The sequence below is a fragment of the Pygoscelis adeliae genome, unplaced genomic scaffold, assembly GCF_000699105.1.
Source record: "Pygoscelis adeliae isolate BGI_AS28 unplaced genomic scaffold, ASM69910v1 Scaffold150, whole genome shotgun sequence".
In the NCBI taxonomy this organism is placed as follows: Eukaryota; Metazoa; Chordata; class Aves; order Sphenisciformes; family Spheniscidae; genus Pygoscelis; species Pygoscelis adeliae.
Window position 1 is genome coordinate 21,320 of NW_008823872.1, and position 27,824 is coordinate 49,143.

The 27,824-nt window shown below is 37.4% G+C and overlaps 1 protein-coding gene across 1 annotated transcript in view; it reads left to right on the top strand.

The window, feature by feature from the left end:
- Positions 1–64: 64 nt before the first annotated feature.
- The window catches only part of GARNL3 (GTPase activating Rap/RanGAP domain-like 3), a 42,529-nt gene continuing 14,769 nt past the window's right edge, over positions 65–27,824 (top strand). Inside the window, exons 1-18 of the mRNA XM_009334204.1 lie at positions 65–154; positions 2,506–2,580; positions 4,013–4,112; positions 4,561–4,679; positions 5,481–5,545; positions 8,009–8,072; positions 8,334–8,360; positions 8,774–8,849; positions 9,468–9,566; positions 10,111–10,214; positions 11,470–11,578; positions 14,025–14,070; positions 19,311–19,417; positions 20,264–20,379; positions 21,178–21,282; positions 23,758–23,832; positions 24,797–24,908; positions 25,634–25,732. Coding sequence (XP_009332479.1) covers positions 65–154; positions 2,506–2,580; positions 4,013–4,112; positions 4,561–4,679; positions 5,481–5,545; positions 8,009–8,072; positions 8,334–8,360; positions 8,774–8,849; positions 9,468–9,566; positions 10,111–10,214; positions 11,470–11,578; positions 14,025–14,070; positions 19,311–19,417; positions 20,264–20,379; positions 21,178–21,282; positions 23,758–23,832; positions 24,797–24,908; positions 25,634–25,732 — 1,588 coding nt within the window. The remainder of the gene's footprint in view (positions 155–2,505; positions 2,581–4,012; positions 4,113–4,560; positions 4,680–5,480; positions 5,546–8,008; positions 8,073–8,333; positions 8,361–8,773; positions 8,850–9,467; positions 9,567–10,110; positions 10,215–11,469; positions 11,579–14,024; positions 14,071–19,310; positions 19,418–20,263; positions 20,380–21,177; positions 21,283–23,757; positions 23,833–24,796; positions 24,909–25,633; positions 25,733–27,824) is intronic.

Below are 27,824 nucleotides of genomic sequence, written 5' to 3' on the forward strand. Positions count from 1 at the left end.
ATATTTGTTAATGGCAGGATATAGCGTTGCAGGAGATCTAAGGCTAGTTGACTTGTGTACACTGATGAAGTGTTTCTATTCCAGCTCTGTCTCTGAAGATCTGGGTTGCAGACGTGGAGAGTTTAGCAGAAAGCATTACGGATCTGTGGAGCTTGTAAGTTTACATAGTCTGTCCTCTGATTTTAGCAGCTTATAATGCAGAGCTCAAATCCTTTTCAATTCCAGGTACAAAATTGGATCTAGTTTGGAAAATGTGCTTTCTAAGCGGGACTTGAAAGTTATAGGGAAATAAAAAGAGGCTTCAGAATAGATATATTAGACCTGTGCTAGGAAATCTTTTTACTACCTTATTTATGAATATTTCATCATAACAGGACAGGAAGTGTTATGTAAGTATCGTGTTTACCCCCAGATGGCAATTGAGCCTTTTTTCCTCTTATAAGCTGAAGATTGCAAAATATTAGGGTAGTATTGGATGAAGTACTTGCAATTATGTGAATTAAAAATTGTATGCATGCTCGTGGGTGTACATATATATGTGTGTATGTGATTTTATGTGTACATGCTTCAGAGTAGTGGGAGAGGGTTTAAAGTTAAAAGAACTAGTCACAATAAGGATATTGAAAACTGTTCCCTAAAATCTGTCAGTTATTCTGCATTTTCTTCAGATTCAAAGATTAAGTTGGCACTTCATTTTTCTCATATATATAAATTTCGTCTCTGTTGTGAAAATAGCAGTACGTCAGTAGGTAAAATAACATCACTCTGTATACAAGGCCATAATGAAATTACATAAACTTACTATAGGAAAACAGAAGTGGGGAGGGGTAAAGAAACTGAACTCCAGCTCTCTTACTGTGGGAAGAAATCACTAATTTTCTACTAGCTATAGTTGTAATTTAAAGTTCTGGGATAGTATATTTATTAATATGTGTGTAAATTGGTGGCTTAGTTGCTGGAAGTTGCATTGCAAGAACACCAGGTATCTTTCTCTTCTTTCCATACGTTCCACATATTAGATGTGGTGTTTTAATCAAAAAAGCAAGTGAACTGCTTTCTGCTAAGAGGCTCTTTCATTACTAGTACTTAGATTCTTTTGCTGGAAAAGAAAAATTTATTGGTAATTACAAATTCACAGTAAGCTCACACAAATGGTCTTTTGATTGGTTTTCTTAAAATTCTGCTAGTATTTTATGAAAGTGTGTCTTTTTATCTTTTGGAATACAAACGTATAAAGGTGCTTGTTGCCCTCTCAAATTTCTAAATGTTTAATATTGAACATTTCTTGCTTAATATTTTCCACAGCGGCATCTCAATTGCTCAATTATTTCCACCTTTTATTTATTACAACACAATTATTTTGTCTCTGCCCTAAACATTTTTTCCTGTGTCTTTCCCACTGGTGTAATACGACCAGTTGTCCGTATAATTTCCCTTACAGTTTATACAAGGCACCAGGATGTGTTGGAGTTTTTGCCATGTTAGTTTATTCCTGACATAGCCTCAGATCACTTCAAAGCAAGGAGCAAAGAGAACTTAAAAATGTTGTGATAACTCTTCCACCAAGTAAAGGGAGAAAGTATTATCCTAGAATAACATGGATTGCTAGAGGGAAGCAAGGAATGATACACCATTGCAGTATTGTTGTTCAGATCCCATTTCATAAGTCTGGTATGATACGTGACAATCTCATTTTTTACAGTTTTGAGAGGAGTAACATGCAATATCATTGCCAGCATTCTCCTCCCCTTCTCTTGTAGGGTTCCTAAGCAGTGTTGCTGAACACATCAGTGTTGTGTTATCCTATGTTTTTACTGACTTCTCAAGAGTTTTTCTAAAAACAAAGAGAGTTTCAGTGTTCTAGGAATCCCTAGATTCCCTTATAAAAAGACCAGGCATTTATGAAACTGTTCAAGTTTTCAGCTGGAAGTAAGTTGTATTTTCTGATGTTAATGCTGGAAGCAGACCAGGACATCTCCTGTACTTTATGTTCTTCAGTATAATGACTGAGTATTATGTTTGGAGATTCTCGTTGCTCTCCGTCTCCAGAAAACATCAATAAATAAAATGCAGTAAAAGACTGCTAGTCTCAGTAATACTGCCAACAAGTAGAGTTTTATGCTCAGCAAGGCTGAGAGGACAAGAATCATCATGTCTGTAAGACCCATTGTTTTGAAAGGAGCAAGCTTCAAGATCAATTTCTGGAAAGCAGACAAGTCCCTCTGTAGGCATTCTGTGTGTTGATGCAGCCAAAATCTGAGACAGGAGAATTTCTGATTAGTACTGGGATCTACCAAAAGAGCGAACAGCTTTCCTGCTTGTGCCTCCTTAGAGTTATAATTGGGTCATTCCAAATCCGTAGTCGAATTAGTAAATAGCTATGCTGATCCCTTCTCTGTGGGTAGTCATATGGTGCCTGGGAGAAGAAGAAACCGTAGTAAGCTTTGATTGCTGATCAAACGGCTATTTTTGGAACTAGAATCTCTCTCTTAAACTCTCTTATAGCTTATATCTAGTGATGCTGATGGAGCCATTCAAAGAGCTGGACGGTTCCGCGTGGAAAACGGCTCCTCTGGTGAGGTAAGTGGCTAAAGATACGCATAGAAAGCTGAAAAAATAGTTCAGCTTCAGTTATTCTTCACCACTGAAAGATGTATTTGCAATCAATTACTAAGGAAGCGGACTTGAAAAATGCTAAATAATATGAGAATGTAAGAATCTAAGAGGAGGGAGATGGTGGGTTTTTCCCCCCCCAGTCTAGCCTAGCTCTTCTTTAAAGAGTATGCAATCTTGACAATTTAATTTTTTAAGGGAAAAGCTGGTATTTCGTTTAGTTTTGGTAACACTTTGCTCACCTGATCATGTTAGAAGAAAAATACCTATCTTATCCTCTGAAAAACACTTCACAGTCTCTAGTTCATCGCTTTATATTGGTGTCCTGATGATCTTTGTGCCTGTGATGAGGCTATAGCTTCATTTCTTTTTCCCCTTAGTTGTCTTTTGGCAGCTATGCTTATCTTTAAATAAGGGATAAAGAAGCTGAGTGGAGCCTGAGAGAGTCATTCCCTCCAGATTCCTGTGCTGCTAAACTCGTGGTGTGTCCCTGCAACCAATCCAGTGACACTTAGGTTTTTACTTATCTTAATTTTTTTTATCTTTTTTTGCAAAACTTTTTCAGCTGTAAATATAATCTTAATATTGAAAGAAAGAAGACCTTATATTCTTGAAATATATGTAAGGTCTTGGTAAGCTTGTAATGAACGAATATTAACAGTAAACTATGACTGATCATCTGTTTGCATCAGCACTGGGCGCAGAGTTTAAAGCAATCTAACTATTCTGCATTGATTCTCTGTGGGGTCGTGTTCTGTACACTGTCTTTTTAGTTCAGTTTCATGCAGTTCACAAGCTGATTAGCTTGTATCACAGAAAGATTTTCTGAGTGGGTGATGAATGGCCACATGGTGAATGGATATGGAGAATGGCTTTTTCTCTGCATATGTTAATTCTTAGTGCAAAAGGACTTGAGGGGTGTTTGGGAATTTAACTTAACCGGCCAAGCCAGAAACAACACTGAAGAACTTCCAGTGCATGCTGTGGTCTAGCAAGGAGTCCTTGAGGATTATTTTGGGAAGAACTGAGCAAATGATAACCCGGAGGAAGAATTCTGTTTATTAATTTATTTACTTCTAAGTTTTAAAAACACTGGTCTTCAAATTCCACATTGAAATATCTTCTTTTCAGTGGAATACTAAGCTATTACCAGTAACAGTGGTATAACAGGAAAAGACTGTAGTTACTTAGAAAGAAAAGAGGAAAAAAAGGAGAGGGAGAAATTTTAATTTCAGCTGCGCAACAACTGACTTCAGAATAATTCTTTGCTTTTTAAAAAACAGTGTACAACTAAAACTCTTCTGGTGAATCAGCCACTCTTGATTGGCTTTTGCCTGTGTTATGGTCTCCTTTTTTTTCACTTGGCATTTGATCTGACAGTCTCCCTGTTCTATTTCAGAATACAGACTACACTCCGGGTACATGGCACAGAACGGATGTGCATTTGGAAAACCCAGAGTGTCATACAAGATGGTATTTCAAATATTTTTTAGGGAAAGGTAATTATCTTTTTGTGAATGAAGTTTTGATCAATGAAAATGCAATGTAGCTTTGAATTGCTATTATTTAAACATGGAAAAAAATATGGTATTAGTTTAGTATTAATACATTTTCTGTCCTATACAGAAAACAAGTTCTTGTTTCATGTATTTTTTTAACCTGAAGACAGAGGATGGGTTTCTATAAGCAGTAGAACCCCTGCTACCAAAAAGGGATGTTTTGAAACCCTTCTTGGCCTTGAAGGCTGTACCTATCTCTTGTTTTTTTTACACATCTGTATGTAAATACATAGTTATTTATGTAGATAAGTATATATTTGACATATGAATGCATATATTTACATATTTATACATGTCTCTGTGTGCGCATGTGTGTCTGCATGCATGCATGAGTGGGTGTGTGTGTCTTCCTTATGGTTGATAATGCTGCTTGTTTTTTCCCTAACAGTTCATCAAAATTATATAGGTACAGATGCAGAGAAGAACCCTTTCTTTTTGTCTGTTGTACTGTCTGACCAAAATAATCAGCGCGTTCCTCAATACCATTCAATACTTTGGAGAAAAACAGTAAGAAACAAATATTTAATTACTGCTCTGACTTTTTTTGTTTGCTTGTTTGTTTTGGATATGTTTATCATATACTTTTTTGCTTTCTTCAGAATTTCAGTATTTATTTTTTATAAATACTGAAAATTCCAAAAATATTTCATATTTTTCATTTTATACAATAAGAACATATAATTCTACCATAGTAGGTAAAACTAAACGAGCTTTGTAGATAACATTATACTAACCTTTCTGACAGAAATCTGTGATACCAGATCTTTTTTAATTTTTCTTGCCTGTAACTCTGTTATTTTTAGAAATCTTGCCTGAATTGTTCTTGATTATGTCCTGTGATGAATTTAGGCAATGACTTTATGCTGCTTTTAGGATTTTCTTATACAATGTTAAAAAAACAGGCAGGTGTGATACTGGTTTCATTAATATTGTTTAATGAATTGTTTTTTCACTTAATGTTCCATAAGAGCCTTTTATCCAAGCAATTGATTTAAAACTTTCCTGTATGCATGCATGTTTTTGTTTTTGTTTTTTTAAAAGAAATAGTTTGTAATGTCTGCTCATTACAGCAGCCCTCATACCGCATGCCAAGGTAGTCAAAACTAAGTAAAAAATAATTTTGCACCATCCATGACTTTTCACATTCAGTTTTTCTTCCCGCCCCCCCCAGTAGTAAATATGGCTAAGTAAAACTAGCACAGTTTTGTTCTTTCTTTTTTTACTTATTGTTTTTATTAATATTCCTATTTGAATATACAGAAAAAGTCAGTATGTCCTGTAATATTTCCTAGCTTTTTTTCTTTATAGGGTACTCAGAAAATATGTCTCCCTTATAGTCCCACAAAAACATTATCAGTGAAATCTATATTAAGGTATGTATTTACAAATAAGTTATCAGTTAAGATATTTGTCTGTATGCCTTTTCCTGTAATTCAGAGCTTGTATTGCATGGTTTTCATGATAGATTTATAAAAACAGTAAAAACAGGTTTAAAAATCTTAATCATTGAAGGCGGCAAAAAGTCGTTTTAAAGCCTGTTGTGGAATAGACAAAGTGACAACTTAAAATGGAGAAAAATTCTTAGCAGAGGGACTATTTTCAAGTTAATTGGAAAACAGGTGCTAAGTGGAACTGCAGCGGTTGAGAAGAAATATCTTTTTAAATTAGATAGACAATAAACAGACCTAAGGAACAGCAGATTTTGACTAGAGAGGTGGTTATTATGTGGCTCTAGCAGGAGTAAGCAAACAGGGAAGAAACCAAGAATTATTTCTTCAGTTGATTGTCTCCATGTAAGTCTCACTATGGGTGAGTTATACACACTGTCGGTGAAGCCAAGAAAATTTTTTCCCCCAGCCGGAGTCTGTATGGGCATGCTCGTACTCTGTCCTGCCTCTTTTGTGGCAGAAGAGAATATAAAGTGAGCAAGCCCAACGCCATTTCTATTTCATTCAAGATTATAATCAACTGAAACGTCAGAGCACCTGTTTGCAAAGTGTTTATCCAAATTTAATCTGCAGTTTTTACGACCTAATCATGTTGTGTGTTTTCTCAAATCCCTCACTGACAACATCTTCAAATGCATCTACTGTAAGGATTTTACCTCCTCTAGAAACCCATAAAAAGTGCCTTCATTTACTGAACAGGTAGTGTGCACCAGATAAATGGGCAGTCTGCAGGTTTTCAAAACCTTTGATCCATATAGAGTACTAGCAAATGTCTCTTGCTTGGTTGAAGCCAGTCCACTGGATAACACTGCCAGTGCTGATGTGAGAGGAGGATTCTGGGAACAGGGCATGTGTTGTGATGCGAAGTCAATACCACCAGATCTGGATTTTCCTACAACTGCAAAAGATTTCTGAGGGGTCCCAGACCTCTGAATTTGCCAGAGAGGCTAGCAGACCATTGAGCCTCACTTCTTAATTCTGATTTCCTGGGCTGTGGTTCTGGTTTGGAGTGTCAAGATGGTGAGTTGAAAACACTTCAGATCTCTTTCATCTTCTTCATCGAGATGAGCTAAGTCCCCTCTTCTAACTCCTACAGCACTGGCTTGAATAGTGTTCCTAGTTGTCAGTACTGCATGCTGTACCTGCATAAGCACCTGATCTTCCATGTCTGCCCACCGATTGCTGAAATATCTCTTCCTAACATCCCTTTCTAACCCAGCATCTCCTTCCACTCTCACCCACATATACATTTTTGCCCAGGCATCCCAGAGTGGAGAAACTTTGTCTCCTGTTAGCTTGGGTCATAACTCTTTTGCTGAAACACGCTCATGAGTCCCATCTTGTGATGCTCCAGTATTTTACAGAGGAAAATGCAGGCTTGTTTCAGACCTTGTTCCCCACTTCTCCCAGGGTCTGTGCCACCTGCGATCAGCTGGATAAATGTCATCTCCTTTTGCTGACTTAGGCTTGGACTAAAATCTCTTCCCTGACTATTCTTTTGCTTTTATGGTCCTTGAGCCTTCCCTCAGGCCTGATTGATATTCCTTTGACATTTCACCCTGCTCGCAGCCAGTGTGAATCTAGGTACAGACTGTCTCAAAGAATTTTGGTTACATTAATAAACCTGTTTTTTCTAAATTAATTGGAACATTAGAATCCCTTTCAAAAGGAACTAAAGCAAATCCTGTCTGCATTGTGATCTAGCATAAGCAGTGATGGAAAGGTGCATCAGATTTGACCTCCCTGTTAGTTCACTGTGCCCCAGACAGACTGCATTTGGCACTCTGTGACATGCTCCGCAGTTCTATAAATTAACACTAGGGGAAAAAATGGGCATAAATAATAGTAAATGCAGAAACACGAGTTAGGAAAAAATGCTATAAATTAGATATTTCTGTTTATTGAGGCGGTTGATCTTGCTTCTTATTTAAATACTTTTTTTCTGTTCTGTTTGTGGATCTTTGGCATGTGAATTTGATGCTGAACTGTTCATTTTTCATTTGACTTGCCTTGAATTATTTTAGAAGAGAGAGAAGAAAAGCTTACAAAATAGGATAGGTTATTGAGTCCTCTTAAAATGCTCACAATGATTATGTATAAAGCCAAAGTGAAGGGTGATGGAATAAAGTTCTGTGCTTTATAAGTAAATACAGTAAATTTAAACCTGATCTCTATGCAGCATCTTACTAATCTCTGTTTTTAAAATCCAAAATAAGTTTAAGAAGTGTCGGAGGTTAGTATTGTGGGAAAGAAATGGCTATTCCACAAAACAAGAGAGTCTATTTGAACAATTCCTTTTGTAACCAGTTCTAACTGCAACCAGTTAGTGGTTTAATGTTGAAATGTATAGTTGCCCTTCTATGAAGGAGTATTTAACTTGCATTTCAGTGCTATGAGTCTTGACAAATTTGAGAAGAGCCCAAGGGAAATTTTTCACCCCGAGATACAAAAGGTAGGAGGTGACTTCTTTGTTTACTTGGTTGTTTTTCTTTATTATTTTCTGGAAAAATAAGTCATTAAGTATAAATGCTACTAGTTTGTTTCTTTCAGTAGCAGGATAATAATGATGAGTAGGGTTACATGATACTACAAAGTAAACTGTCTTTATCAGTTGAACTGGCCACTTCAAAACAAAACTTAAATATACAATGTTGTTAGTTTTATTTGTGTTGTCTTTAATACCAGTGTGCTAAAGATACTGTTTTGTTTACAGGATTTATTGGTTCTTGAAGAGCAAGAGGTAAGTGTAAACTTATCACTCCTAGCTCACAGACCTGCTCAACAAATACGGCTTTGTATTTGGAATATTTGCACTGACATGCTTGTGACAACTTAGAAATGAATTGCGTATTGCAGTTAAAAATGTAGTATTTCTTGGCAACTTATGAGATCAAGAATAATTTTAAGCACCAACTTAATATATCATATTAATAGATCATCGTCTTAGTATATCACAAAATTCATAATCTATGATCAAAGGTAAATTATTAGGTATCCACTACTTGAGCATGTAATGGAGTTGGTATGAAATGTATATTCCCATGTGTAGGATGTATACAAAAGTACGTATATAACAGTCCTTAGAGAAAATATTATTTTAGGTCTTTTGTTTGGTTGCCTGTTTATCATATAATATCTGGTTTTATTTCTCAGGGATCTGTGAATTTTAAATTTGGAGTCCTTTATGCTAAGGATGGGCAGCTTACAGATGATGAAATGTTCAGCAATGGTGAGTTTTTTCACCTTTTTCTTGTTTTATTCATCTGAATAAAAAAATGCAGGATGGTGCCTACACGTGGAAGCCGGAAGGGAGGTAATGGTTATGTGAACAGTAGTTTTGTTAGGTTTTCATGTTCGTGTTGGGTGAAAAATTGTAGCCTAGAATCTTCTATTTCTATAAAAGGTTGCTGTAGGAAACCTAGTAGTATAACTTGGAAGATACTGAAATTTCTATTCTAGAAATAGACTATGCAACATAAGATATAGAAAAAGGAAGCAGTTGAAGGAGGCAATTCATGTTACCTGCAAAAAGTCACTGTTTCTAGTTCTTTCACTCTTGGGTTTTTGTAGCATGATCACGTTCTTCTATGCACTTGAACAGTGTCTTGGAGTTAGCAAAAGAGGTCACTGTTTAATGTCACATGATGATGCCTATTCTGTGAAGCTGGGATGCTGTTTCTGTAAAGGTAGAAGTCTTGGAGGATGTGAGGAGAAACTAATTCAGCTGAAACTTTTGGTCCTCGTGTCCTGGGAGCCGGACGAGTTCCTGTATTTTGATTATTTTTTATAGGTGTTCTATTACTACATGTGCTTTTCTGTTGTTAATGTTTCTCCCTTCTATGTGTAGAAACTGGAAGTGAAAGCTTTCAAAGGTTTTTGCATCTCTTGGGTGACACAATTACTTTGAAAGGCTGGACAGGCTACAGAGGAGGACTGGACACTAAAAGTAAGAACTCATCTGAAGCAAAAAAGTGGGGGGCTGCGATATAAATGTTTTTGCTTATTGCATGCGCATATTGTATATATTGTGGAAATAATACAATCCCAAAACAGGCTTCCTTATGTGCATGCTAAATGCTCTGCTTCACTAGGAAAAAGTCAGGTTAGCTTAAATCACTGGTATGGAATGCAGTTGAAGAGAAGTATTTATATGACCTGTATCTTCAAGGTTTCATTTTATATTGGAATGGGGCGAAGAATAACCTGACGTTACTTGCTTCACGATAGTAGGGCATCATGGCTTGAAGAACCATGCATGATTTCAGGAGGCTAAGTGAAGGACATCATAGGTTTTAAGTGTGTGAAGATGCAGTATTAGGTTGCAAACTTGGGTTTTGGACCCACGTAAAACATGTGGCATGGACATTTTCTAAAAAGGATCAGAAAAAAGGATGACTAAAGGAGGTTTGGTAGAAGGACCTGAAATATCTTTTGATCCTTAGAAAACTTAAAGAACATACTCCTACTGAGAATGTTGTCTTCCCTTGCAGATGATACAACAGGAACCTGTTCCATCTATACAGTTTTTCAAGGACATGAAATTATGTTCCATGTTTCAACCATGCTACCATATTCTAGAGAGAACAAGCAGCAGGTATATGGTTCTCTCTTTCTTTTTTTTTTTTTTTTTAAATTTAAATTTTATTTATTAAACCATGAACTCCAAAACTTTAAAAGAAATTAAGGGATTTCTTGCCTGTTAATATTTTAGAAATGTAAGTCTTAAGACTTTTGCTGTATTTTTTTTTTCCTCAATATTATACCTAATGCTGAAAATTTCATGATGTTTGTTGGAAGATAATACCTCATATCATCTCTATTAAGGTACAAAAGACACTTGCGAAGAAGGACAAAATTGATTGAGAAGCGATTGAGTATTCTGTTATTCAGATGACTTGTAGAGCTTCACTGCTGCAATTATCATTACCTCAAAGAATTTAGGAAGGCTGGAAATTAGATTTGTGTGTGAATTGTCAGAATACTCACATATGTAACATAAAACTCATACTCGGGCAGCAATTTGTGTAGCTTGAAAGAAATTCCCCTTGTGAGCATGTTAATGGCAAGCTTTGTGCATTTGCTCTAAAGCACTACTGTTGCCCTCTCATAGATGGACTAGGTGGGTTCTTGGGTACTTGTTCAAATGTGCTGTCATCCATTGCTTGAACCTTTCTATGTATTATATGATGAAAAAATACTTTATAAGCACATGCATTTACCTATACATCACACATCCATAATGATTTACCTAAAATTACTCACAAATTACTTGTTTTACTATTTTCTTATTTAAGCAATAATTATATATTACATATTATTCTAATAATATAATTAGATGATATAATTTTATTGTCCTTTTTTTATTTCTGTGTCAGTTTTCTCATGCTTTTGCCTTGGATTGATGACAAGATCACAGCAGAAACCAGAGGCCAATCAGGACATTTATTGTTTTTAAAGAATAACTCAGCATCAGAGCTTTTTTCCTTTTATTCCAAGTGATGGATTTGGGTTTTTGGAATGCTAGGCGCTCCTTGCCCAATTTATGAACATTAATTATGGAAATTATGGAAATTATGAGTGCTTTGGTAACTTAAAAATATGCAATAGCTGCTGTTTTAGCAGCTGCCTTGTGTGTACACCGTGACATTGCTAGGTTTACTTGCTTATAGTTAAATAATAATTTTATATTGGCTTCAATCATATTGACCATAATTTTTCTGTTTGCAGTTTAGGAATATTGTTTTGCCATTCTCTCACAGAATTGGTAAGGTATTTATTTATGTCTTTTAAGTCATTGTGTCTGTCTCTTCCCCCCCCCCCCCCCCCCTCTTTTCTTTTTTTTTTTCCAGGTAGAAAGGAAGCGACATATTGGAAATGACATTGTCACTATCGTATTTCAGGAGGGCGAAGAATATTCTCCAGCATTCAAGCCATCCATGATTCGCTCTCATTTTACACGTATCTTTTTCCTTACATTTTCTAGTGGTTTTTGTTTTAGTTTTTTTTTTAAAAAGATCAGTGTTACTTTTACTTCTATCCTAAGTCCTTCCTGCATGCTGTTAATGGAAGTGAAAACTATTTTAGAAAGACAGTTGCATCCTTGCATTCTTTACCTTCAGCTGCTTGACTAGGAGTCTCTATGTCTGCCTCATAAAACAATTTTAATGTTGAACCACTTAGAAGATAAGGTCAAAGCAAGAATGATTTTTAAATTGTATTTTTATTGAAGACATTTATTTGGGTCACTTCACAAATTAAATTTTATACATTTTCATAAAACAAATTCATAAAAATATTTCTGTTAGTGATATGAATTAATTTGGCATTGACTACTGAATATTGCCTTTTAATGTTTAGATGCTGTTTATTTTAGGTATTTATGTATTTCAGATCAGTGTTTCTCAAATCTTTCAGACCATAAACTACATATTCTCCAGATTTTTGGCAGCCTGTGTTTTTCAAACTTTTGGTTGAAAACATTGTGAAGACAATATGATTCCAAAAACCAGCTGCCAATCGCTTAGGATTATCATGGGGTCACACTAGTGGTCCATAGATCCTAAGCTGGCATCTCTTAGGCTAGATGGAATGGAATGAAGAAAAATGGATGGAAAGAAGAAAACTCTTATTTCTATCCATGCTCTGTTGCTGAGTTTTTAAAAATGATCGCAAAGCTTATGACTTCTAAACCTACTTCTCAGGCTGACTAACTGTTGTTAGAACTTTTTTTTCTAGTTTCGTCCATGGCTGGTCTTACTTTTTAGATTTAAGCTCTAATATATTAACCTCTTTTACTCGAAATGGAAGAATTGACTAGAATAAAAAGAATTCCACAATTTTAAAAAAAAATCTTTAGCTATCAGAGGAACCTAAATATTGCTAATAAGAAATAATTAATAAGTTAACTTATTAACTAATGTTAATAAGTCAGTGTAGCTCTTCAGAGTGTCAGCGTTAGTAAAAAATGAATAATTCTTCCCTTATTACTGTTAGGAGGACTTGTGATGTAATTGATACACCCCACTCTTTTTGATTTTTGACAAACATTTTGAGGTTCAGCTGTCCTTGGTGTCATAATGAGTTGCAGGGGCAGATGTGCCCTAAATCCATAAGGACGTGTTATCATTTAGGTCATTTTAAGTAATCTACAGCTGGTCGATGGAGTCGTATCACCTTCCTGATGTTTTCACTTGACAGTAGCCAAGGATAAAGGTGTCCGAAAGAAAACTGGGGACTGACACTGATCTGTGTCAGATGTGGTAAATCTCAAAGCTCATTGGATCTGTACTAGCACTTCGTACTCACTTTCTTACGTACTATAGCACCCCTTTTTGTTACTTCTACAATGGGAAAAATTAGCATACGTACATCCCACTGTGCTGTCCTATACAGCAATGATAGCTGCTGTAGGGGTTTGCCATGTGTCATCTGTGGGGTAGGATTGAGTTAGCCAAATAAATGCATGCAGGTCTGGCATGAAATGTCTGTACAGGTCTGGCAGATGGGACTCGGGGCCTACAGGAGATCTGTGCTCCTTTTGGAATAGCAGCTGGAGACTAGGCAACATACTCTCAAGCATCTTAAATAGCACTGGATGCTTACATTGAAATAATTGAATCCCACTGTAAGTCTTCTTTTATTGTGCAGTCTTCAATAGTGCTCATCACAGCTATTGGGAAAGGTCTCTTCATTCTATCTGGAACAAACCCATACAGCCAGTGAAGTTATTCAGACTTACACTTTCTTTGACATTGTTTATAAGGACTGAAAACTTAGAGATGGTGTTAAGGAAATCTGTCAAAGCAAGAAGCCTCTAATTGATTCCATAAAAATATTTTGCAAGGCAACCATAAGGATTTCTCTGATTTTTTTTTTTTTTTTCTTTTTTCCTCTTTTCTTTTCTTCCCAGATTTGCCCAAAGTTATGAATCAAGACTGGTAATACATTTTTGTGTACTTCCACTTTAAATCCTCCTCTCTATTTTCTTATAATTCTGTTAGCTAAATTATTTTATTGGAATCTTTTCTTCAATGGAAGTTTTGGTGGAAGTGAAGTTCAGAATCTGTACTTTTTTATCTACTAAAAGAATTAAAGAATTTTTAATAACAAGTCTGTCAAACACACACAGAACTATATGGCATGTCTTATGCTTCATATAATGGCAAGAAGTCTGTATTTGTGGTACTAGCTCAATTTTTAAAACTGTTGATCAAACACAATAAAATTTTGTATGGGACCTCCTTTATAAACAGTAAAATGTGTATAGTCTAGAATATTTTATATATTTACATTGATTAATGTATTTTAGCTTTATTAAATCTGTGATCTGCTGCAGGAAAAAAAGTGTGTTAAAATACATGTGAGTTTTATTAGTACTGGATTAACTTCCTTAACTGCATGGCAGATATTTTTGCCCTAGTGAGATATAATAAGCAGAATGATAGTTACAGGTAGGTGCTGATTGTAACAAATAACTTCACACTGAATTTCTGATGGTTTAGAGATAATGGGAAAACATTTTGTCTATATGCCACACCTGTCTGTATGCCAGGAAGCCAAATGAACTTACAAAATTGAAGAGCAATGTGGACCTGGATGCAGATGGCTGTAAACTGGCTATAAATAAGTTGCATGTTTCTAACCATCAGAAAAATGAAATTCTGGAACAGGCATAAGCTGAGGGGGCAAAACAAAACTACTTTTTAGATGAAATGTAACAAAATGATGGAAGATATGCTTGGAACATTCTGACCTGGTGAGATCAATGACATAGTGAACTACATGTATGATGAAAGTTAATTAGATGTGATGTTGTGATAGCCATGGACTGCAGATCCTTACAGGTCTGGGTTGGGTTGTAGCTAAGCAAACCAGTTCATTTTTAGGGCTCTTAATAGAGTACTTGTACAGCTGGACATCATGTACTTAAAACCTAGTGGAATTTTGCTGGTAAATAATGTGTTCTTCATTTGTTTTTCAGTTAGCCTTCGGACCCTCACACTTGGAGGCATATGCTCTCCAAGTCTGAGTCTGTTAGGTCTCACCAGAATCTGAAAAGCAAGTATTTCTGCAGCCTCGTGCCTAGGCTTTAATGAACAAAGTGGCTTTAACCAAATAGTTAATCCCAACTATTGTCTTGAGATTAATGGCAAGATGCCAGAGATATCTGTCAGTCTTGAAAAAGCAGAGTGGCAGTGGGATGTCATTGTCCGAGCCCATGGAAGGGATTCACCTTGGGCTTGAACCAAATAAGCAGTAAAGAGAAATAAGAGCCACCCTTTAGCTAACAGTGTGTGTGCTGGAGTTCTCAGTATAGGATATAGACTTGCCACTGTAATTTCTCCTTTACAAAGTACTAGCAATGTCTGTAGCGATCCCTCTTCTATTGAAAGTATGCTAAGTCATTTACTACTTAGACTAGGTCAAAAAGAAATGGGAGAATTGCATTCTTTTTTGCATATGTGCCTGAGGAGAGAATTGGTTGGGTTTGAAATCACTGCCAGCTCAGATGCTGAAGTCTCTCATGGCTAAAGAATTTATATTAGGAACCCAAAATGTTTGGTTTATCCAGCAATAGAAAGGAAATTTCAGGGCGTGAAACTAAAATTATTCCTCAAACTGGAATGTGTGTGTGCGTGTCTACAACACTCAAAACTAAAAACTTTGCAAGATGGAAGGGTGAAGTCAATGTGTTAGGCTTTGAATGCAAATTTCTAATGGCTGTGTGAGCCTGCATGACATCAGTTATTATTTAGCAAAATTGTTTGTAAATTACTCTACCCCACATTTGCAGGACGAAGCTGAAGGTTGGTGGCATTGGGTCTGCTCCTTTGAGGTGAACTACTAGTTAGCTTGTAGTGGAAGGAAAGAAACTGAACTTGGAAACGGCTTCCAGGAATACAAGGTCCTTAGGTAGATCAGTTTTGCTTCCTGCTTCCTTGACAATTCCATAGCTCTGAGGACTCGGGCAGATTGTGGAAGAGACCAGGAATATCCCTGGAACTGACCACCTGGCACTAGTGCTTTTTTTTTTTTTGAATGACCCATATCACTTTGACAGCTAAAAAATATAGTAGAAGTGTAGCAGGCATTTTTTCAGTCTCTCCCTCAATGCACAGTACAGACCACTGATACCAGCCATGGTCCATGGTTTCAGAAGCCGCTGCTCAGATCCAACCATATGGTTCCAACGTATGTAAATTCTGGCTTGCTTTGGAAGTTTTTTATACTTCATAGGCTGAGCAATCTTCATGGTCATCTAAGAATCTGTTCTTCTTGCTGCAATATAGGTTACTGGAACTTTTTGTATCTCAAAGATACAGGACTGACTAAGCCTTTTTGCTTAGCTCCAAAACTTGATTGTTAGCAGTAAGAGTTTGGTGCTTTTTGTGCAACTGCAACTCCACCTACTCATTTATGAATGTTAGTTGAAATCATCTGCATTGCAACTGTGGAAATGCACAAGAATGAAAGTGAGAAGAAAATGGATTAATATTAACTAGATTTCTTCAAGAGAGCTTGCTGATAAATGTGTGCTTTCTCCTATCTTACCTCTCTCTTCAAGTCCCTTAATATTTGGGAGTCTTTATTTTGGGCCATGCTGGAGGAGAAGGTTCACACCATCCTTGCTGCTCTTGATGTGGAGTACGAGATGAGACAAAGCATGTGTACGCCAAATAGGTGCAGGATTTGAAAGTCTACAAACTTGGGTGCTTGAGGTGCATGTATATCCACAGGGGGGATATATATGGACAAGTATATCTCAAAAGAATTTTTCACTAGAAGTAACTATATTTTTCAATATAGCTAAGAAACTTAAATCTTGATTCAATAAGATGAGAGAAATCTACATTACTCTGTTTCTCCAGCATGCCATTCAGTCTAGCTCCAGAGAAGAATCCAACAGCATGATACTTCAGTTTGCATACGTGGGTTCCCCCCCTGGCATTTATAGCTAAGCTTTGTTTTGGAAAATGTCTGTAATGCAATTAAAAAAGGAGTAGTTTTATTTTGCTCTAAGATTTTGTGAGCACCTTCTTGTTTGTTTGTTTGTTTGTTTGTTTGTTTGTTTCAATTGATTGTCCTCACAGATTCTGCTTTTCAGCATAGAATCATAGAATCATAGAATCGTTAAGGTTGGAAGAGACCTCTAAGATCATCGAGTCCAACCGTCAACCCAACACCACCATGCCCACTAAGCCATGTCCCTAAGCGCCTCATCTACACGTCTTTTAAATACCTCCAGGGATGGTGACTCAACCACTTCCCTGGGCAGCCTGTTCCAATGTTTAACTACTCTTTCAGTAAAGAAATTTTTCCTTACATCCAATCTAAACCTCCCCTGGCGCAACTTGAGGCCATTTCCTCTCGTCCTTTCGCCAGTTACTTGGGAGAAGAGACCGACACCCACCTCGCTACAGCCTCCTTTCAGGTAGTTGTAGAGAGCAATGAGGTCTCCCCTCAGCCTCCTTTTCTCCAGGCTAAACAACCCCAGTTCCCTCAGCCGCGCTCCTCATCACTTGTTCTCCAGACCCCTCACCAGCCTCGTTGCCCTTCTCTGGACACGCTCCAGCACCTCGACGTCCTTCTTGTAGTGAGGGGCCCAAAACTGAACACAGTATTTGAGGTGCAGCCTCACCAGTGCCGAGTACAGGGGCACGATCTCTTCCCTAGTCCTGCTGGCCGCACTATGTCTGATACAGGCCAAGATGCCATTGGCCTTCTTGGCCACCTGGGCACACTGCCGGCTCATGTTCAGCCGGCTGTCGACCCAACACCCCCAGGTCCTTTTCCGCCAGGCAGCTTTCCAGCCCCTCTTCCCCAAGCCTGTAGCGCTGCATGGGGTTGTTGTGGCTGAAATGCAGGACCCAGCACTTGGCCTTGTTGAATCTCATACAGTTGGCCTGGGCCCATCGATCCAGCCTGTCCAGGTCCCTCTGCAGAGCCTTCCTACCCTCAAGCAGATCAACACTCCCGCCCAACTTGGTGAGAGGCACAAAACATGTTAATGATTCCAATGAACAGTGAAAGCTCAGTTACTTCTTCTTTTCTTCTTGTTTTGGGACAGAAACCTGGGCATACATCCCTCATTAGCCTTTAAGAAGTGAATGTTTTCCTAATTGTAAGCTAATAGTCAGTAGATGGGCTAGCCATGGTAAATGCTTTTTACATTGCTGTTTATTTGGGGAGAAAAATGAGTAGCAGTAAATAAGATAAATTTGTCTCTCTTGCTCTGAATAACTGACTGCTTTTACTAGATCACTCCATCTTATTCCTTAGCTGCTTCATTCTGCCAGTCTTAACACATATTCCCATACTGCATACCACAGGGTGTTTTTACATTATATGACAGGCTTAATACATTATTGTATATTTCAGCTTGGCCTGATTACATTTATTTTTGTCCCTTCACCTTAGGCCTGCATGGGACTCTTGTTCCTTCTGTTATTTTTTTGTGAAGACTATCTTCCAAGTGGCCAAAATTTCAGTCAAAAGAAACAGGGGATACTCTAGACTTTTGAGAGAAATTTTCCTGGTTTCATATGCAGTGCCACTGTGAGGTCTGACACTGAATTTCTGCTTAGAATGACTTTATATTTTATGTCACTCAAGAAGTCTATTGTTTTGTTATGGTTTTCCCCATCTTAACTCATTCTGCTCTAGCCAAGCAACATTTCACACCCTACGTAGTGATAAATGATTATTTTTTACCTGGAGATAGACATAGGGCATCTCTGAAATTGTGTCTTGAGTCTGTGAAACCGGTATTAGAATGATCAATATTCATGCAACTGTAATACTGCATTTCAGATGTATGCGCAGTTTCTAAGCTTTCATGAAAAAAGACCAAATGAATCCATTAGAATCCATTTGAATCAATACCAATCAATCACTGCTGTTTTTTTGAGGAAGCAAATTCTGACTGCTTTTTGTAACAGTAGAGATAGGTTGAATCTATAATTCTACCACTTAACTTGCTGTGACCTGTGTCAGCTGCACATGCTGCTTGGAAGATCTTTGTCCGATTGCTATCTTATAGTGAAGAAAATTGTGCAGACTGTCACCTGAAATACCAAGGAATGATTACTTACCTTAAAGAAGCTATGGCTTGCTGAGCATGTTGTATGCACGGGTTTTGTACCTGCCATTCATCCTTGCTATGCCGGATTCCTTATGGATCAAAAGAACTCATCAGGTCCAGCTGTCATGGAAGTCATTCTGACTCTTTCTTCCTCAGTGAAAATGAATTTGCTGTTCCCAAACAACAGACTCAGCTGTAGTAAGCCATTTTTACTCAGAAAGAATCAAATATTTCATGTGTGTGGTGAATGCATAGGTAAGGTGGAAATCTATAAGGAGAACATATTTTGTAGGCGAAGAACTGTTCTTTTACGCTTTTTTGAAAAGGACTAGATTTTGCTAGTGCCACTAAAAGCATTGCTCTATGAGTAGAACTGCAAAGTTCTGTTGTAATTGTTAGTGTCCTAGTGTTAGTTTGTGTAAAGGAAGCAGAGTTTTGCTCTAGTGAATAATTACAAGTGATTGTTTTTTGTTAGACCCATGGGAGTTCTTACCTAAGACGTACCCAGATAACAGTTTCCAGTTCTTTCTTCAGTTTTGAATAGTGTCTATAAAAATGGTGGGTTTTGAATGTGACTTTCAATATAGATAAAGATTGTTCTTTCAATAGGCTGAAAATATTTTCAGAAGAAAGTGTTCCTCTCTTTGGGCCTCCCCTTCCATCCCCACCTGTGTTTACAAATCACCAGGAATTCAGGGATTTTGTGTTAGTGAAATGTAAGTCAGATTTTCTTTTGCTAGAAACACTTTTTTAATAAGTGATTTAATAAAGTGAAATCTGTCATGTTTAAAATGTAAACACATTTTCTTGTGTATGCTACTGTTCTGTATAGAATTTTTTTCCAAATCTGTAGCGTAGGTGGGATGTCAGTTCCATCAAACTGTTCCAGTCAGATTAACAAAAAACTGGATTTCTATGCAATTACACTTCTCAGGCTACTAGATACAAACTGACTTTTACATTTGCACAATGTGCAGCCATATTTAGCTTTGCATTTTCTTAAAGGACTTGGAGATCTGGAATAAATTATAATGCTGCTCGATATTTAGTAGTAGAAGGTGTTAGGTTAGCAGCTCTGAAAACCTGAAAATATAAGCTTTTCTGAATGCATGCTGCATAGGTGCCTTTCAGCACCTTCAAGAACTTTTTAATTCTGTAAAGATTCTGTTCCAGTTTTCATTGACCCTTACTTGCCCTTCTAAATTAGCAAGAAAATCTTTGAGAACTGATTGTGATGATTACAATTAGATCCTTACCTGACAGGAACTTGACTAATAACTCATTTTGCATATTTAAGTTGGTTTAGTACTTAAATTGATTAGTAGTTTGTCTTAATTTTTTTTTATTGGTTAGGATGTTATTGGGATGCCCTGTAGAATTCTATTACTAATTTTTCTCTTTTAAGCTTAAGGGATCATTAGTCACTAAAAAAACGTGCAAAAAGGAGGCAACTCTAAATTATTAAGGGGAAAACAGGTATTTTTGTACAGAGGCAAACTAGAGTCAGTGGAAATTGTCAAAGTTCATTTAGGTAATATATCTTCTTTTCCATAATATTTTAGTAATAAATGGAGAAAAAGCCACCTTGGAAACCCCAACATTTTCTCAGAAACGTCAACGCACTCTGGACATGCTGATCCGCTCTTTATACCAAGACCTGATGCCTGATCTACACAAGGTAAATGTAAGTCAGAAGTCCCTGCATCCCTCACATGTGCTTTCCTGTTCTCACTAGCAGGTTGAATGTTGCGTTGCTTTAAAAGTCTGTAATCCTAATGAGCACTGAATTGCATACACTAGGCTAAATACCAGTTGTCATATAACTAGTTTTACAGTTATATGAAGGTTGACAGACAGTCCTTTCAGGATAGGACTTTTCATGCATTTGTTTAAACCAGGTGTGAGGAGAAGCATAACAATGTCATACTTTGTATAAGCTTACCTGCAGCAAGAGAATAGGAAATTTAGACTCTGCAAATGCAGGTATTATGGTCTTGTCACCATAAAAACTGCACTTCCATTATGTGTAAATTTGGATCATTTTTACCCTTGGGTAACAATGAGAGAACTTCATTTTAGATGATGAAGACTTATTCTTAAGGTGATTCTTAAGTAGCTAAAAAGAAGCTCAATACTTCTAAAATTAGTGAGGTGCTATTTTTTTCCTACTGCTTATTTCTCTTAGCCAAATAGATCTGCTTAAACTTTTTTGTCCATGTATTCATGTCTGCAGTCTTTGTTACGATTGTATAGAACATGACAGTGATAAACTATGACAAATTGGAAAGTAAAGCACTCAAGGATTGGGAGAGTTGCAGTTTCTGTTCTCTGAGAAGCTATACAGTTAGATTAATCACTACAGGAAAATATAAAAAAAAAGACAGAAAATTTAAATGATATCACGTTAAGTTAACTCAGATTAAAAGATTATGAAAACTTTTGGTTCAGTTTAAAAAAGAAACATTTTTTGTTTCAGAACATGCTCAATAGAAGGTCCTTCAGTGATGTGTTACCAGAGTCCCCAAAATCAACACGGAAAAAAGAGGAAGCTCGGCAAGCAGAGTTTGTCCGGCTTGGTCAGGTAGGGTCAATTTAGGAGGTATGCACCTATGTTTACAAAGACTGCATCACCCCTTTTGTTAGGATTTGATTAGCTTGCAGAGTTATGTCAGGACTTAATGCAGTTCTCTGTGGTCAGAAATAGTTTTGTAGTATTGCATTAGTTTAAGCTACGTTATATATGAATAGAAGTATTTATCTGTAACATCTGAGGTACACAACACAATTACAAATACTTATAAAATACATAAGCTAAAGGAAGGTTGGAAAAATAACACCTTAGGATCAAACCTAAAAGTGTTTTCCCTCCTTCATGCAGCAGATGCTTTCTGCCTCCAAGCAGAAGAGTGCTCTGTCTTTTTCTGTGCTTTGAAGAAACATAGTCTTTCATGGATTTCCTCTATATGTTTTATTAAGATTGAATTTCTTAGAAATTATTTACCCTACTTTAGCCAGGAAGAAGTTTTGACAGTCTTTCTGCTAAATCAGAGGTTGCCACACCTCTTTGAACATACCAGACGCTGACTCCAATCTTCTATGGGCTTATTGACATTTTGATTCAGTAAGGAGTAAAACTTCCTGATGATTTAGATAGTCTGGTTTGATCTGACAGTTCATTGCAGCAGAAAAAAAGACAGTGTGTATGCTCATCAGTTCCCCTGTCCCTTCCTGCTTGTCTCGTCTTGATCCTGGACTGGTGACATGGTTCTGCTGCTTATCTTAAGAATATCTCTTTTCTGAGCTGATTTAACTCAGCAGGAGTTAACAGAGCAGGAAACCAAAACAGAAAAAAAAATTAAAGCAAACAAAAAAACCCACACCACCAAAAAAACCCAAGCCTCCTTCCTTCCCTCCTGTTTTTTTTATCTGAGTTAGCAAGCTAAAGAGTGGAAGAGTCTGAGAAGTTCCAGATCTGGTTAAAGGTAGAGAATGGAGCCAGGTGGTTGAGAGCTGGTGCAGAAGAATCTTAGGGCTGTTAAAGCTTGCATTGGCAGGGCTGCAAAGTCCACTCCTCTGTGCTTTGCTCACCGTTTCCCCAACCACCTTGAAATAGCTAGTCACTCTAGGCAGGTGTGGAAAAAAAAAAAGAAAAAAAAAAAAGAAAAAGAATGTGTTTGTAATATTCAGACAGAAGTAACCAATGATTTATTCCCCAAGTTTACTAATTACATTACAGAAGTTAAAGACAAACATGGTTATTGAAAGTATAGAAACCTATAAGCTTAATCCCCTCCACCTCCCCCAGGTTAAACGCTGATAAGATACTCACATAACAAATCTAGTTGGGACCCATTTCTTAAACAAGACTTCCATCCCTGGCATGGTCTTCATCAAAGGGAAACCTAATACGTGGGTTAAAAATTCATAGATATGTTTGTTTGTGTTTTTCTTGGAGGTTCTTTTCACATTTAAATCTTTCCCTTCCCTAAAAGAACTTTCCTCTAAGTTACAAACTGTAAGCTTGAACACATTTCAACATGCCTTCCAAGTAGCTCTTAATTGTTCTTGCCAAACTCTGTGAATGTGTCTGTCCCTTAGCTACAGTCAGTTGAGTTTTTAGATGGTAAACAAAACTCACTGATGACTGGCTCAGCAGTATATTTAAATAATTTATTTATTGTCAACGTGATCTCTACTGACCGGTGGGATGAAATTAAAATCTTAATGCAATGAAGTATTTCGTGCGTCTTTCTAAGCTGACAGCCATACTTAATGCAAATGTGCAAACGGTGCATGCAGCTGATTACTGCCACTTCACAGAGACCATGCATGATGGTAGGCAAACTTTAGGGCAGTAAAATTGGTTTAGGTAATTTCTAAACTTTGCTTTAAAGAATGCTGTGATGATTCCATGTGTCATTGCTTTATAGGAACGCTGCTGTAAAGGTTAGCAATGAAGGTATATAGGATACCTTAAACAGACTTACTGTGTATCTCACTGAAACTATGTTTATACAGTATTTCTCTAGAGTTCTTAGCCCTTTCAGAATCGGCTCATTTCTAGTTACTTCTAGTTGACGAATTTGTGATACTGTGTGTCCTTGGCACCCCTGGCAATGTATATATATAGTTTGACTTAGTGGTTTGTTATGAAGTTTTGCAAGTGAAAAGCCAGCTTGTATAATTGATAAAAGGATCCTCTATCCAGCTAGCTTATAGAATGAATTGTGTAGATGACTAGCTTTTATGATTTGAGGTGGAGGCTTTTCTCTGTTGTTATTTTCTGATTTTGAGTTTCCATTTAAAAAACAAACAAAACCAAAAAAACCCCAACCAACATATATTTTGGTTGAGAAGACACCTAGCAGCCCTCTAGTGATTCCTGCAGACTTTGTTCAGGGTATACAGAATTCCGCTTCTTTCCTAATTACTTAAAATGTGATAGGAATTCTAAACTGGAGTTACTTTGTAGTCCTAAATTGTCCTTTCTTTATAGTTTTTAGCTTGGGTATTGCTGACAAAAACTCAACTTAAATAAAACATCTCTTTGTATTAGGCATTGAAATTGAAAACCACTGTGAAAGGGGATGCCACAGCTAACTTGGCAACCACAAGCTTTTGTAAAAAGGAGGTGAGTGAGGAGAGTTATGAAAAAAACTGTCTGAGGAGAGTTATGAAAAAAATTAAACGCTATTGAGTATGGCATTGCATATCAGTTCTGCATACTGTTTATTTACTTTTGTAATTAGATGCTGTAGCAGCAAAGATGAAATGTATGGTGTCAAAGTGATTCTGTAGCCAATATCAAATTAATAAAGGGTGAGCCCTTTGAGAAGCACTTCTTAAGTTAAAGCAAGTGTGGATATTTTTATACCTGAGAATATTTGATGAAAATCCTGTTTTCCATTTGCAATCATCTTTTATTTTAACTTCTGCAACAAGTTTAAAACAAAATTCAGTTGTGTCTTTATTTCCTGTAGTACCAGGTTTTGTTCAAGGGCATTAGGGAGTGAAAGATGCAAACCACAGTCTTCTGCATGCATTTTATATACAGAAGCTTCGGAAGTGCTTCTAGAATTTCAGACTTCAGCTAATATTTAAATTGGGGAGGAGGGGCAGACTCTGGGAGGTAAGTACAGAGAACACATGACGAAGAACAATTTGGCAGAAAGGCAGTTTTAACTGTACCATGTGCTAGTGACTAAACATCACAAACTGAGCTATAAAATGTAAGCAAATTGCATATGCATGGTGGTACATATGTTATAAGTCTATAGGTTTTTTTTTAAAATAAAATACATATTGAGTATTTCCAGGGCTACACAGAGTATCAGCTGCATGTGTTTTAGTTCCAGTGTTTCAGGAATGTGTCTTACACTTATTAGTCTCCAAACCCAATTAATATGGAGAGTATTTCCTCTGCAAGAAAATTAACTAAATTTTGATTATTTCAAATTCAAAAAATATACTGTTTGGAAATGTATCCTGCCAAAAGCATTTACGTGTTATTGTTTGCCATTATCCATCACATTCTGTGTCTGTATGATCTGTATTTCTTAGTGTACTTAATATGTATCCCCTGTGTTATTTCATAGCCTTGGGAATCTCAATCTTTCTGCAGTAATTTTCCTCATGAGGTTGTCTGTGCAGATTCTTGGGGCCAGTCCTTGCTGGTTTCTACAGATGCTGGCATCTTGTTAGTAGACGGTTAGTAAATGATCCAGTGTGTTTGTGTCAATTTTTATGTATCTGACCATTTTCTTGAAAACGTGTGTTCATAAGCTCTGTTCAGGTGTTGGTAGGTCTTCACCTACAGGGATAGTTACCAATCCAAGTGAATTTATTACATTTATGTAACCTAGTTGCAAAAATTCTCTCTGCACCAGAATCAAGCCGTATTGGGGAGCCAATGTTAATGCAGATTTCTGAACGTTTTGTTATTTCAGATGTTGTTTTCTTGATCATCTGAAAAGACTTATGAAGTCACATCCAAGCTCAAGGAGTGTTTAAATGGCTTGTCTGCATTTCTTAGCCCTTGATGATAGTGAGCACGAAGCTAAAGGCTTATGTGACAATGAAAGCCTGCTTCTTCCATAGCAATGATATTGCTAGTTTGACCTCTTATCTTCTGTGTACCACATAAGGCCAGCGGGACTGAGGGAATGAAGTTAGTTCTTGGTGATAATTCTCAAACTTTCCAAAGGAAGGTCCCTTTTAGGCTTCAGTTGCATAATCTGATCCAGGGCAATGATAAAGCTCTCGCGTGAGGAAGTGTTGGCTATGATGCTGTGGTATACGTAGCAGCTTGGTGCAAGTTTTCTCATTTTTGTAAGAAAAAAATGAGGCTTTTCTTACAAGAAAGAAACAGGTCAAACCCAGTGATTAGCAAATTTTAACAGGATTTTTAATAAATATGTGTGTTTCTCTTTTAGATGGTCAACCGTCAGTGCAAGTATTTGATAAAACTCTCCAAATAAAGCAGATGCATGTGTTAGAAGCTCTGGATCTTTTGATTGCCCGAACAGACAAAGGTAGGAGAGGTCCCTGTTCTTTGGTTCTCATATGAATGTGGCTGGTGCTGGGTACGTCTCATGAGGCAATCGTGTCTATCGGTGGCAAGTATATTAGATGCCTCGTTTAGAATAAGGGAGCACATACAGCAACTGCTGTTATTTTCTAAAAGGCTGGGCAGGGGGGAAATCCCTGAATGCTCGTTCATGCTTTCTTCAAGGCAAGCCTGAAACTGGTCATATGGTCTTTCTTCAGCCACTGTTGGAACTTGACACTCTTTGGAAATCTCCTTGACTGAATTATATGTTTATTCAGTTGTGCAAAAATGTGGGGGGAATTACGCTGTCACTGTTTTACCAAATGTGTTAACTGTCACCGCATCCTGGTGCTATAGAATGTATTTTCTTGAAGGTTCTGGTATAAAAGAACTTAAATGTTGTTTGGACTGACAATGTTTCCTTTTTAGCCTCATTTGGAAGCATTAAATGTGCATAAAATATGCACTTTTTCAATGAGGTACTTTTTACCCAGTAGTCTGTGATTGAATTTCACTGAGTGAACATACACAAAGCAGGAACAGGATCTTTGTGTGTAACACAGAGAAAAGAACTATAAATATGATTGTTTTATTGTTTTTTACCACATTATGTCTGTTTGCTCAGTATTGGCTGAAGTTACATTGACCCAAATTTAGGGTAAAACATGGTTCCTTTTGTATCATTGGGCGTTGTCCAATTTGGCTGCACCTGATGAAATTCACCCTGAGACCTTACAGAACTGGATCAAACTACCTGATAGCCATTTGCAGTTCTCTCTCAAGACACCTGGAGGGTGGGTGACGTTTCTGAAGATCTGAAAAGGGAGGTTGTATCTCAAGCTTAATTTGTGAAGCTTCTAGAAAAGATGATTACATTTATTTGTCAAAACGTTGTACTGTTTGATTAAACCTGAAGAGAGAGAGATGTAAGCAGGCGTTTTGAGGTAACAGAACAAGGTATTACTGGCATCAATTCATTACACTTCAAACGTAGTCTGATAAAGTCTTACTCATGTAAAAAAATAGCAGAGATTTTTAGCTCTTGATAGGAATGCTTTGTGAAGCATTTAGGAGAAAGTTCTTTCATACTTGCAAGAATTGTGGCCTCCTGTTTTGTATTTGTGTGCCACATTGAAATTAATATCTGGGACGGAAAAAAATCATACTTGCCTTTCATTTTCAGATTACACCTCAGCAGCAAAAACGGGAAGAATAATGAGTTAGATGAGCAAAAGCATGCTCATACTGGGCTCATAAAATGGGTTCAAAGACTTTGTGGGTTTTTAGGATAAAATGTTATATGCTACAAGGTTAATTTTTTAAGCTTAACTATCAGCAAGAGCTTATTCAGGTCAACATTCCAAGAGAAGGCATGGTGGTATTTTTGGTTTTTTTTTTCCTCGGTCTTTACTGGCAAGTGCTCAAGCCTCACCGCTCAAGCTGCAGAAGGCAAAGGCGGGGACTGGGAGAATGAAGAACCACCCACTGTGGGAGAACATCAGGTTCAAGACCATCTAATGCACCTGAAGGTGCACAAGTCCATGGGACCCGATGAGATCCATCTGCGGGTCCTGAAGGAACTGGCGGATGAAGTTGCTAAGCCACTATGCATCATATTTGAGAAGTCGTGGCGACTTCTGGAGAAGTTCCCACTGACTGGAAAAGGGGAAACATCACCCCCATTTTTAAAAAGGGAAAAAAGGAAGACCCAGGGAACTACAGGCCAAGTCAGTCTCACGTCTGTGCCTGGGGAGATCGTGGAACAGATCCTCCTGTAAGCTATGCTAAGGCACATGGAGGACAGGGAGGTGATTTGAGACAGCCAGCATGGCTTCACCAAGGGCAAGTCCTGCCTGCCTGACCTAGTGGCCTTCTATGATGGAGTGACTACATCAGTGGACATGGGAAGGGCTACATATGCCGTCTGTCTGGACCTCTGTAGGGCCTTTGACGTGGTCCCTCACAACATCCTTCTCTCTAAACTGGAGAGGTATGGATTTGATGGGTGGACTGTCCGGTGGGTGAGGAATTGGTTAGATGGTCGCATCCAGAGGGTAGTGGTCAATGGCTTGATG